The sequence below is a fragment of the Oncorhynchus masou genome, chromosome 30 (genome assembly GCF_036934945.1).
Source record: "Oncorhynchus masou masou isolate Uvic2021 chromosome 30, UVic_Omas_1.1, whole genome shotgun sequence".
Classification (NCBI taxonomy): Eukaryota; Metazoa; Chordata; class Actinopteri; order Salmoniformes; family Salmonidae; genus Oncorhynchus; species Oncorhynchus masou.
Window position 1 is genome coordinate 29036294 of NC_088241.1, and position 12981 is coordinate 29049274.

Genomic DNA, 12981 nt, shown 5'->3' on the forward strand with positions numbered 1-12981 from the left:
AACAGAGTTCAGGGTTACTGTACGCTATTTAAAGAGGGAGGCAACATGGCACACGGTTTAGTCAAACGGGAATCAGTCGAGAGTGAGATGCATAAACCCGAAGACCAAAGTAAGATCTTTGTTTATACGAAGAAGAGGGGGTATGACGTTACACGTAACCCCTACCTGAACAAGGTAACCAAAACAAGTGCTTTTTGTGTTTACTTTGTACGTTTATTTTTTAAACGAAGTGTTAGCTTTAGCCTACATGTTTAGGAGTATCAGCTTCAGAGCAGGCTATATTTAGATTTAAAGGAGCACAATGCCCCCCGAAGCGGTTTATATGGAGTTGTTCCACTCTCGCCTTTGCGTTTTTTTTTCTAGTAGCTCCTAGATACAAGAAATGACGCGAAAGCCCATCCTCCCCGCGTAATACCCATTACACAAGTTCAGCTTTTCAAATATTAAATGACAGCCAGCCCACTGTGGATGATTGAGGCGTGTGCATTTAAGATTAACGAGCTAACAATATATTTTAATTTGGCGAGAGGAAGAACTAAAGTTGAAAAATTCTTCCAGTTTTTGTCACAGGCTGCCACTTTAGGAATATGTTTTCAAAATAGCTCAGAGAGTCTGTTACAACGGTTAACGAAATTAGCCAAAATATCAGGAAATAGCTTTGTTAAGCTGCAAAGTATAGTTATTGTGTCAGAGTTTGATTGTGGTAACCGAGGGAGCTTTCTAGTGTTTTTCTTGGTCGAACGAGCCACGCCTCCCCTACAGATTTGCGGTCACGGGCTAGTGAGGCTACATGTTGTTCGTCAACGTGTGGGAGAGTGACAGCTTACTATCCCTGTCCATGGTTCTGATCAGGTCATCACGATGAGTGCAAATTGTGGGTAATCTGTTAACAGAAAAAACAAAACTGTTTAATTAGACATTTGTAGTGTACTAAAGTCAGAAAAACGAATTGCATGTTGAACTCTCCATTATTGTTGTATTGCAGTTGTCCATTAATTGGGACCGATTGGGGCAACCTGCTCTCAGAGCATTTCATAATATTCTGTGGGTAAACCAGAGACACTCCATTTATTATATGTTACATTTCGTATATATTCGTATATATTCATTTGTGGATGTCCATAACCCATTTCATATGATATGTTATGAATTACAATTTGTATTATATATTACATATGTATTATATATTACACATTTACAAAACTTACAAATTCTAGCTGGCTAACGTTAGCTAGGCTAGGGGTTAGGTTTAAGGGGCAGCAGGGTAGCCTAGTGGTTAGAGTGTTGGTCTAGTAACCAGAAGGTTGCAGGTTCAAACCCCCGAGCTGACAAGGTATAAATCTGTCTTTCTGCCCCTGAACAGGCAGCTAACCCACTGTTCCTAGGCTGTCATTGAAAATAAGTATTTGTTCTTAACTGACTTGCCTAGTTAAATAAAGGTAAAGTAAAAAAAATGTTAGCTCAAAGGGTTAGCTATTTTTTAACAGAATTGGACAGTGAATTTGACAAGTTGATTGGTCAGACAAACACAGTGAATTTGATTCTGGAATGGCATTGAATGTTGAAATTCCAGAAGGAATGGCTAGGATATTTGATTTGAGTTGTACAACTTCTCAAGCATGCTTCACTAGATGCAAACCACAAAGATGTGTGTCAGCACAACAATATTTTATTTGGGTGGCCATATTGGATTTGGTCACATGAACTAGGCTATGAGTTATAGACCTAGAGACCCTGGCTGGTCTATCCATTATTTCTATGCTCATCCCTCTCTGTGTCTTGAGTTTTTCATGTTACTTCTATGTCTCATGTCGTAATGAGCTAGCTAGAGCATGTGTTATTGCTTTGTTTTGGAGAAGACTGGGGGTTTAATGAGATTAATTAAGAGAAACTGCTTTCAAACTGCTTTAAATTAGGAGTCATTGGAGATGGAGTGCAGCAACCTATTTATTTAACTCTCCTTCTATAGTAAATGTGCTTCATCTGGAAAACGTTAAGTTAGGCCTAATACACCAAAAGACTGTGAGCACTAAAGTACAGGCTTTAATAGTCAGTGTGAGTAAAAAATTGCCAGGCCTATTTGCATCAGTCAAAGAAGGGGCAAAGATGGCTACAATGGGTTTCTCTCTTTGTCAATTGATAATAACCGAGATTGTCCATTACAAGAGATAAGCTATTCTTTTAAAGAACGTTTCTTTTTCTATAAGTAGGGCTGAACCACAATTATTTTTGACTGCCAGCAGTCAATGAAGTATAAGCTCTAAGTTGCAAAGTCACTGAGATTGTCTTCTTAAATGCTCCAGATTTGGTTTGGTATGATCTACCTGATACCCTCATAAGTCAAGTCGAAACTGACGTTGGCATACACTTAAACACACAAGTGCACAGGTAAGACTGATCAGAGGAGAAAAAATACTTTTTATGCAGCGGGGTGAACCATTCACTCTCAACCTTGTCCATGAACCAGCAGGAGGAAATTAGAGGAGAAAGTAGGAAATGCCTGCTAAAGCATGTTCTGCTTCTCAACAACAGACAGCCTTCTGTGGGCCCAGCAGTGGGACATTGTTGCCCTCTCCTTGGTTCAGCACACCCTGGGGATATGCGTTTACCTCCCTCACCTGATTCACCTCAGCCTCTGACAGGGGCCAGTGAGAAGGACAACACACTAATTGATGCTGAGGGACGGAGGTTGCTAAAAGTGGTGTGTCCTCACATCTGCAAGAGTCCATTTTGTTTTCATCCCCCCTCCACTCACTCTCCATTCACCTTGTACCCCTCCTTTCTCGCTCAACACTCACTCCGCCCCTTTGAAAAGGTGGAACAGGATATTATAGCTGTGTTTTCTGTGTGCACACCACGCAATAAAGAACTAAAGTGGGGAGCGAGGCAAAGAAAGGGGTCTCTGTGGGGAGGAAGAGCGAGCTGGCCAGACTCCACAGACGTCCTCTGTCTCTCTGGGTTGATCAGGTATTAATGAGCAGCCTGTGTGAATCCCAGGCCACACTGCAGCCATTTGATGCTTGCTGGACTGCCACGAAACGCTGGCATGAAGAACAACAAGGAGTGAAACACTCTCTCTGAGCGCCCTGTCAGGGATTGTGTTTCACCTCAAACACCGAGGTAGTGGAGCACAGGTGATCCAACAGATGCCCACTCAGTCGGTCTTTGTGTGCTAACTAGGCAAACCCGGTGCTGAGTTTGGTCACGGTATGGATGGACACTTTGCCTTTAGCTCATTAGAGGGTCAGGGTGGCATCAATGAAGACTTAGAACTGGAACAGTCTTCTAACATCTCTGGATGTAAAGAAAGATGGCTCTCCTCAGAAGACCCCTATGATGCACAGAATATTTTCAGCTGTTCATCATGGATTGGTATTCAATTTCACCAAAATAGTGTGGAATGGTGCAGAGTTCAATCTGGCATCAACTTTCAACTCTCCAGAAAATGGAGATCCCTTGATTAAGCAGTAATAAGCAGTTTATTAAGGTTTAAATAGCTGGTGTTATGTAACATTTCAGCCCAAAATCAAACTGTGGTGAAGATCCAGAACAGCAATTGGATGCCCCATTTGTAACCACTGGCTCCACATTTGTATTTATGGATCCCCATTAGCTGCTGCCAAGGCAGCAGATACACTTCCTGGGGTCCAGCAAAATGAAGACAGTTAAAACAATTTTAAAAACACAAAACTGTGTGCCTCTGTCTGTTCTGGACTGTGAAGAGACATCTTGTGACATGTCTTGTGAGGTATGCATAGGTGTCTGAGCTGTGTGCCATTAGTTTAGAGAGACAGCTCGGTGCATTCAACATGATATTACCACTCTTAAATACAGGTAGTGATGAAGTCAATCTGTCCTCCACTATGAACCAGGAGAGATTGACATGCATATTATTAATATTAGCTCTCTGTGTACATCCAAGGGCCAGCCATGCTATCTTGTTCTGAGCCAATTGCAATTTTCATAAGTTTGTGTCACCTGACCACACGACTGAACAGTCGGACCGAGCATGCCCCCATTCTCATCGATGTGGCTGTAGTGGAACAGGTTAAGAGCTTCAAGTTCGTTGGTGTCCACATCACCAACAAACTATCATGGGCCAAACACACTAAGACAGTCGTGAAGAGGGCATGACACAGCCTATTGCCCTTCAGGATACTGAAAAGATTTGGCATGGGTCCTCAGATCCTCAAAAAGGTTCTACAGCTGCACCATCGAGAGCATGTTGGTTGCATCACTACCCTAGAGAGGGTAGTGTGTACGGCCCAGTACATCACTGGGGCCAAGCTTCCTGCCACCCAGGACCTCTATACCAGGCGGTGTCAGAAGAAGTCCCTAAAAATTGTCAAAGACTCCAGCCACCCTAGTCATAGACTATTCTCTCTGCTACCACACGGCAAGCGGTACCGGAGCGTCAAGTCTAGCTCCAAAAGGTTTCAGCTTCTACCCCCAAGACACACTACTCCTGAACAGCTAATCAAAGGGCTACCCAGACCCCTCTTTTACGCTGCTGCTACTCTCTGTTTATAATCTATGCAGGATTACTCCAAGCAGTTTAGTCATCTCAACTTGCTCAATTTCCATATTATTTATTACAACATTTAGTTGAGGTTTAGGGTTTAATGAATGTTTTGTACCAAATACAATACTTTTTTAGTTTTAGAAATATTTAGGGCGAACTTATTCATTGCCACCCACTCTGAAACTAACTGCAGCTCTTTGTTGAGTGTTGCAGTCATTTCAGTTGCTGTAGTAGCTGACGTGTATAGTTTTGAGTCATCCGTATACATAGACACTCTGGCTTTACTCAAAGTCAGTGGCATGTCATTAGTAAAAAATAAAAAAGCAAGGGGCCTAAACAGCTACCCTGGGGAATTCCTTCTACCTGGATTATGTATGAGAGGCTTCCAGTAAAGAATACCATGTTCTGAACACCCATTAAAGAACACCCCTGTTCTGTTAGACAAGTAACTCTTTATCCACATTGACATCGCAATGGCCCATCCGACAACAGATGTCCATTAATCTGTGTTCATGGTTTAGTGAAAATTCTGTGGAACAACACTGTATCTGATTGGACAACGAGGATGTGCTGGAATGCCAACTGGCTGACCCTGGGAATGGAGCTAGGTTATCATAATCCTCTGTCTTTAACAAATAGAAGTAATCATTAGCCAGCACTCTTTATGGGTTGGTTGGTTGGTTGGTTGGTTGGAAGAGCAGCCAGTGATTGAGAGGGACTGGTTTTGTGTGAATCCTATTGTTCTTCAGTCTGGGCTGTAATACTTGGACCAAGGTATGACCCAATGCTGTCCTAATTTGGAAAAGGTGCCATTGGATGCTTGTGAGTGTGGGGCCTAGCCCTGACTTGTTCACCTACAGAATGAGCATGTCTCTCCAAATATTTTGGAATGTTGGGAAACTTGTTATAGTCACAAGTTCACAACTCTATGTGGGGGCCCTGTGTAGCCATCGCTGATGTATATAATATGTACACTGTCTTATAAAGAAATAGGCCATTCTATTATGAGTATTATGAGTAGTACAGAAACTTTTTTTAGGGACAACTTGAGATGCAGGCCGGTGTTAGCTGGCAATAAGCCTTCATGACACTGTTAAACCGATGAGTGGCTATGTGACAAAGAGTGCTCTGTTCTTGCTCTATCACAGGTCAGATGATCCTGTCAATCTCCCTCACTAGGAACTAGAACTCCCAGGACTGTGTCTGTGATGTCACAGGTATCCCAGGTGTCTCCAGGTGTGACAGTGCGACCCCACGCATCGCCGGCCGCCAGACATTCCACTGATGGCCTGGAGTGGATCGGCCAGATGGGGAATGTGCCCCCTCAATAACTCAACCTCAGTGGCACCTGCCAAGCAGCCTGATTTGACCCTGTCACACACACACAAGATCTCAATCTGCCTGTTCATTCTGGCCTGTTTTGTTTCTCTAGGACAGACACGTCTAAATCCCCTAACCTGCTGGTTCGTTGAGACTTTGTGTTTTCTCTAAGACAGTCTTTTTCAGATATGGACAATGGAGAAGCCATTAGACTGGTCCCAGACACATGGAGAGAGACAGTGATGGACTCATCGCCTGCCTATGAAGCATGGCACAGTCCTCCCCTCCCCACCTATCTGTTGCTCTTGTCACTCCCTTGTTTACTCAGTACAGCTTTTGTTTGTTGTTTGAAAGGGAAAGTCTTACAAAGTCTTGACATAAATATGGATCTAGAGATGGAGAACCAAGGGAATAACCAAAAGAACAGACCTAATGCTATTGAGATGAGGACTAGGCCTATCCCAGTGAGGCTAGTTAGTGGATTTGGAATTTGGAATGACCTATTGTATCATAAAAGAGGTTGTGAGGAAATTGTCTGATAAACAGGTTGAGGATCTGGTTTCGGCTTATCAGATTTGACACGATTCCCAAAGGACTTTGAATATGACCAAGCGTCAACGACTGAAAGTCAACCTGGTCAATGGGCCTCCATATCCACTTTCTAGGAAACAGTGGAGAAACACAATCTGGCCTGCACAAGCAGCAGTATAAGCTCGGGTCCAAGCACAACATCACTGTGAAATGGAATGCTGTCACAAGGAAAGTTATGGGATTGTTGAAGACCAGCACTCTATCCCACTGAGCCACTGGCAATGGAGTTATGTTATGGGGTTGCAGAGTTAAAACCGTTGCTCATTGTAATGGTGAAGGTGTTTGCATAGCTCGAAGCAAGTTCTAATGCTTCATTCTTTTTCGCCTTTGTGTTTTTTGGGAAGATTAATTCAGAACACCGGTTGTGATGTAGGTGGGCCTTGTGGATGGAAGATATCATAAAAGGCAGTGGATGGAAGATATCATAAAAGGCAGTGGGGACAAGGGACAACCATTTGTGTCTCCCTTTCATAGGTTTCATGTTAACAACACACAATGTCCATTGATGGTAAACCAATATCATGCATCCTATTCTAACTGGAATCCCATTCACACTGGCTATCTCAAGGCTATACTCCAGCATGGTGTAGGCTTAGAGATGGCTGTCATTTAAGACATGGCCAAAGCATTTCAATTCTGATGATTGTACAACTGTAAATAGCCCATCTAAAACCACAGCCAAAGCGTTTCAGTTCTGACAATTGTAGAACTGGAATCAATCAGCCTACCTACTTTGATAATAAAATGACAGAAAACATGTGGAGCCAATAAGGCTGTGACTTCACAGGACTCCCTTTCACTCACTTTATAGTGAGTTCACAATGTTGCGTTGTTATTCTGCGATAGCAGGTCAACAATGATTTACTTATTTCTGAGAACAGAACAGAAGCCAAATTGATTAGGAATTTAGACTGAGAAGAGCAATTCAGTAGTTAACAGACTTTAGCTATTCGATTTGTAAGTTTCTCCCTTAAATGTAGCCTAACTTAAAACATTTCTGTAACATACATTAGACTTTGTGGCTATACAGAAATATTGCCTCTGGGGGTGCTCCCGAGCCAAAAGGTGTCCACTAAAATGGACGGACATATTGCTCAGAAATGACCTCATTACCTTTCATGTACAGCTTCTTTAAAATGGATTTAGCTGCATTCTGGGTGTGGGCTCGGTTTCGCTGTCTCAAGCAAACATGTTGAATAGCATAGTGACTGCCACCTACAGGACAGCTGTGAGAGTGACAGAGGGGTTTTAATGCCTTCTGACAGTGCTGCCTGTTTGCATAAATACTGTCCATCAGACATGCTATGTCAGCCCAGACTGTTTTTGGAACTAGACTAATGAGTGCTGAGTAGGGACTGGCCTGAAGTATGCGAATGTTTAGCCCAAGGCTTCACAGAGTTGCTGATTTGTTTAGAGACTTGGAATCTTGCCCGGCAATACTGTAGCTCCCTATTGACCCCCGTACACAGAGCATGAGAAGACCACGGCAGAAGGCTGCATTTTAAGTCTTACATCCCACACTCTGGCCCACCTCCGTTTTTCAAGGCTGTTTAACCAGCAAGAGTGTCCATAAATTCACAAGTTGACACCTCACTGATTTACAGAGCCCCGTGGGTTCACATATTTGCTTTTGGAAGCTCCTCTCAGTCAAAAGAGAATGGGAGCACAGATGTCAGGATGAGGATGACTTAATGGAAGTGGAGATAACCTAAATAGGCTTTAATGTTGTGCTTACTAATGGTGGTTTTGGAACAGTGCTGGGCTGTGGTATGCCATATGGACGTGTCTGTGATGGTTGTTTACTCTGAATGTTATCTTGTTTGAGTCCTGTGGGGCTGACCACTGGTCACGGTCACTCTGTCATCTAGTTTCAAGAACGTCTGTCATCCAAGGTGACGCCACGTCCAAGCAGGCTTAAACACAATGGCAATAAGCAACTGACTATGAAGCCAATTTAGAAGGGTAATGTACTCATCAGACTGTCAACTGAGGTTCTGGATAATGTGGAGGCTGAAGTCTACAGCATGGTGCTGTTGAAGACTGACAGCTTAGTGATCGAAACTAAACTAAGGCTGGCCTTTACTCCTGAGAGCAAAATTGTGTGTTCAGTCAAATTTGCCAAATGCCTGTTTAATTTAGACATGAGTCAGTTATGACATGTAAATTGGGAAAGTTTCATAAAAAGCCTTTCCAGAAGACCTTGTGGGTCTATCTACTGGCCCCCTGGTGTCCTTGTCACTCTACTTCCAATAGCACACCTCTCATAAACTACTGTACTATATCACATCATCACATGCTTTCCTTTGCTTTTCTCAGCTTCGGTAGAAATGCCTCCATGCTATCTCTCTCCACTTATCCTACTTATTCCTTATTCTCTCTCCTGCTAAGTTATTATTACTAGCTACACATGTTTAGGTCCTGATGACAACCACTCTCTAAACAAAGTTGGCATATTAACACGTTTTCTGTCTGTGATTCCAACTAATGACCCAAATGATGTCTTGGTATGCAAGTGTTTACAAATGTTGTAGCAGTCATGAGTGCAGTAATCAGTGGAAGGAAGGCAGGTTGAAGTTCTCAAAATGTAGATCTATTTACAAGCCTTGCTGATCCAACAGTGAAGGTGCCATATGTCAAACGAGTAGATTTACAAAATATACACGGGCAACAACCCTAAAGAAATAGCCTCTGTATCAGGCTTAACCTGTCCTATCTGAACAGACACAGGTAGAGGGCAAGACTACACAGCCTCCCCTTGAGAAATCAAATTTGTATGTGTATATACTTGGCCCCTACCAGGTATATACAATTACCCAATTGGAAATTACCAATGAACTGGTCCTACAATGTAAAAGGCAATTTCCATATACTTTCTCACATTGGTAAATTATTCTAAACTCAGCAAAAAAGGAAACGTCTCACTGTCAACTGGGTTCATTTTCAGCAAACTTAACATGTGTAAATATTTATATGAACATGACAAGATTCAACAACTGCGATATAAGCTAAACATGTTCCACAGACATGTGCCTAACGGAAATGGAATAATGTGGGGGGGGGTCAAAATCTAAAGTAACAGTCAGCATTTGGTGTGGCCACCAGTTGCATTAATTACTGCAGTGCATCTCCTCCTCATGGACTGCACCAGATTTGCCAGTTCTTGCTGTGAGATGTTACCCCACTCTTCCACCAAGGCACCTGCAAGTTCCCGGACATTTCTGGGGGAAATGGCCCTAGCCCTACCCTTCATCCCACAGGTCCCAGACGTGCTCAACGGGATTGAGATCTGGGCTCTTCGCTGGCCAGAACACTGACATTACTGTCTTGCAGGAAATCACGCACAGAACGAGCAGTATAGCTGGTGGCATTGTCATGCTGGAGGGTCATGTCAGGTTGAGCCTGCAGGAAGTGTACCACATGAGGGAGGAGGATGTCTTCCCTATAACGCACAGCATTGCTATTGCCTGCAATGGCAACAAGCTTAGTCTGATGATGCCGTGACACACCGCCCCAGACCATGACGGACCGACCCCCTCCAAATTGATCCCGCTCCAGAGTACAGGCCTCGGTGTAACACTCATTACTTTGACAATAAACACGAATCAGACCATCACCTCTGGTGAGACAAAACCGTGACTCGTCAGTGAAGAGCACTTTTTGCCAGTCCTGTCTGGTCCAGCAACGGTGGGTTTGTGCCCATAGGCGACGTTGTTGCCAGTGATGTCTGGTGAGGACCTGCCTTACAACAGGCCTACAAGCCCTCAGTCCAGCCTCTCTCAGTGTATTGCGGACAGTCTGAGCACTGATGGAGGGATTGTGTGTTCCTGGTGTAACCTGGGCAGTTGTTGTTGCCATCTTGTACCTGTCCCACAGGTATGCTGTTCGGATGTACCGATCCTGTGCAGGTATGGTTACACGTGGTCTGCCACTGTGAGGACGATCTGCTGTCCTTCCTGTCTCCCTGTAGTGCTGTCTTAGGCGTGTCACAGTACAAACATTGCAATGTATTTCCCTGGCCACATCTGCAGTCCTCATGCCTCCTTGCAGCATGCCTAAGGCACGTTCACGCAGATGAGCAGGGACCCTGGGCATCTTTCCTTTGGTGTTTTTCAGAGTCAGTAGAAAGGCCTCTTTAGTGTCCTAAGTTTTCCTAACTGTGACCTTAATTGCCTACTGTCTGTAAACTGTTAGTGTCTTAATGACCTTTCCACAGGTGCATGTTCATTAATTGTTTATCGTTCATTGAACAAGCACGGGAAACAGTGTTTAAACCCTTTAGAATGACGATCTGGGAAGTTATTTGGATTTTTATGAATTATCTTTGAAAGACAGGGTCCTGAAAAAGGGACTTTTCTTTTTTGCTGAGTTTAAGTTAGACTTTTTATAATGAACTAATAGAATGAAGTAACAGACTGAGAAATGACTGGGATTAACGGTAAATTCGCTTCAAGGTGATATATATGTGTGTATAGTAGGGAAACAAATGGCAAAGAAGGCTTTGTTTGATCCAATTTGTAAGTCGCTCTGGATAAGAGCGTCTGCTAAATGACTTAAATGTAAATGTAATTAATGAAAAAATATTTGAAAGAATGAAATATTATTGCTGTTCATGTAACGACGTTCTTCGTTTGTCGAAAGAGAGTCGGACCGAAATGCAGCGTGTTTGTTACTCATGTTTATTAGTGAAAACAAATAACGAAACTATACATGAAATAACGAATAAATACAAAACAACAAAACGGAACGTGAAACCTATTACAGCCTGACTGGTGAACACTAACACAGAGACAGGAACAATCACCCAAGAAATACAAAGCGAAACCCAGGCTACCTAAATACGGTTCCCAATCAGAGACAACGAGAATCACCTGACTCTGATTGAGAACCGCCTCAGGCAGCCAAACCTATTTAACACACACCCCTACTCAGCTACAATCCCAAATACTACAAACCCCGATACGAAAATACAATACATAAACCCATGTCACACCCTGGCCTAACCAAATATATAACGAAAACACAAAATACAATGACCAAGGCGTGGCAGAACCCCCCCCCTCCCCTAAGGTGCGGACTCCCGAACGCACCTCAAAACCATAGGGAGGGTCCGGGTGGGCGTCTGTCCATGGTGGCGGTTCCGGCTCGGGACGTGGACCCCACTTCATAAATGTCATTGTTCCTCCCCTTCGCGTCCTGGGATGATTCACCCTCGCCGCCGACCATGGCCGAATAGTCCTCACCCAGAACCCCACTAAACTGAGGAGCAGCTCGGGACTGAGGGGCAGCTCGGGACTGAGGGGCAGCTCGGGACTGAGGGGCAGCTCGGGACTGAGGGGCAGCTCGGGACTGAGAGGCAGCCCAGTACTGAGAAGAAGCCCAGTACTGAGAAGAAGCCCAGCCAGGCAGTTGAATCCGGCAGATCCTGGTTGACTGGCGGATCCTGGCTGACTATCAGATCTGGCAGATCCTGGCTGACTGGCGGATCCTGGCTGACTAGCGGATCCTGGCTGACTGGCTGATCCTGGCTGACTGGCGGATCCTGGCTGACTGGCGGATCCTGGCCGACTGGCAGATACTGGCCGACTGGCGGATCCTGGCTGACTAGCAGATCTGGCAAATCCTGGCTGACTGGCGGATCCTGGCTGACTGGCAGATCCTGGCCGACTGGCAGATCCTGGCCGATTGGCGGATCCTGGCTGACTAGCAGATCTGGCAGATCCTGGCTGACTAGCGGATCCTGGCTGACTGGCGGATCTGGAAGAGTCTGGTTGACTGGCAGATCTGGAAGAGTCTGGTTGACTGGCAGATCTGGAAGAGCCTGGCTGACTGGCAGATCTGGAAGAGCCTGGCTGACTGGCAGATCTGGAAGAGTCTGGCTGACTGGCAGATCTGGAAGAGTCTGGCTGACTGGCGGATCTGGAAGAGTCTGGCTGACTTGTGGATCTGGAAGAGTCTGGCTGACTGGCGGATCTGGAAGAGTCTGGCTGACTGGCGGATCTGGAAGAGTCTGGCTGACTGGCGGATCCTGGAAAGAGTCTGGCTGACTGGCAGATCTGGAAGAGTCTGGCTGACTGGCGGATCTGGAAGAGTCTGGCTGTCTGGCGGATCCTGGCAGAGTCTGGCTGTCTGGCGGATCCTGGCAGAGTCTGGCTGACTGGCGGATCTGGAAGAGTCTGGCTGACTGGCGGATCTGGAAGAGTCTGGCTGACTGGCGGATCTGGAAGAGTCTGGCTGACTGGCGGATCCTGGAAAGAGTCTGGCTGACTGGCAGATCTGGAAGAGTCTGGCTGTCTGGCGGATCCTGGCAGAGTCTGGCTGTCTGGCGGATCCTGGCAGAGTCTGGCTGTCTGGCGGATCCTGGCAGAGTCTGGCTGACTGGCGGATCTGGAAGAGTCTGGCTGACTGGCGGATCTGGAAGAGTCTGGCTGACTGGCGGATCTGGAAGAGTCTGGCTGACTGGCGGATCTGGAAGAGTCTGGCTGACTGGCGGATCTGGAAGAGTCTGGCTGACTGGCAGATCTGGAAGAGTCTGGCTGACTGGCAGATCT

The 12981-nt window shown here is 45.1% G+C and overlaps 1 protein-coding gene across 1 annotated transcript in view; it reads left to right on the forward strand.

Moving 5' to 3' along the window:
• Positions 1-24: 24 nt before the first annotated feature.
• LOC135522485 (NADP-dependent malic enzyme-like) overlaps positions 25-12981 on the forward strand; it is a 127046-nt gene continuing 114089 nt past the window's right edge. Inside the window, exon 1 of the mRNA XM_064948780.1 lies at positions 25-174. Within this exon, the coding sequence (XP_064804852.1) occupies positions 46-174 (129 nt within the window). The 5' untranslated portion in view covers positions 25-45. The remainder of the gene's footprint in view (positions 175-12981) is intronic.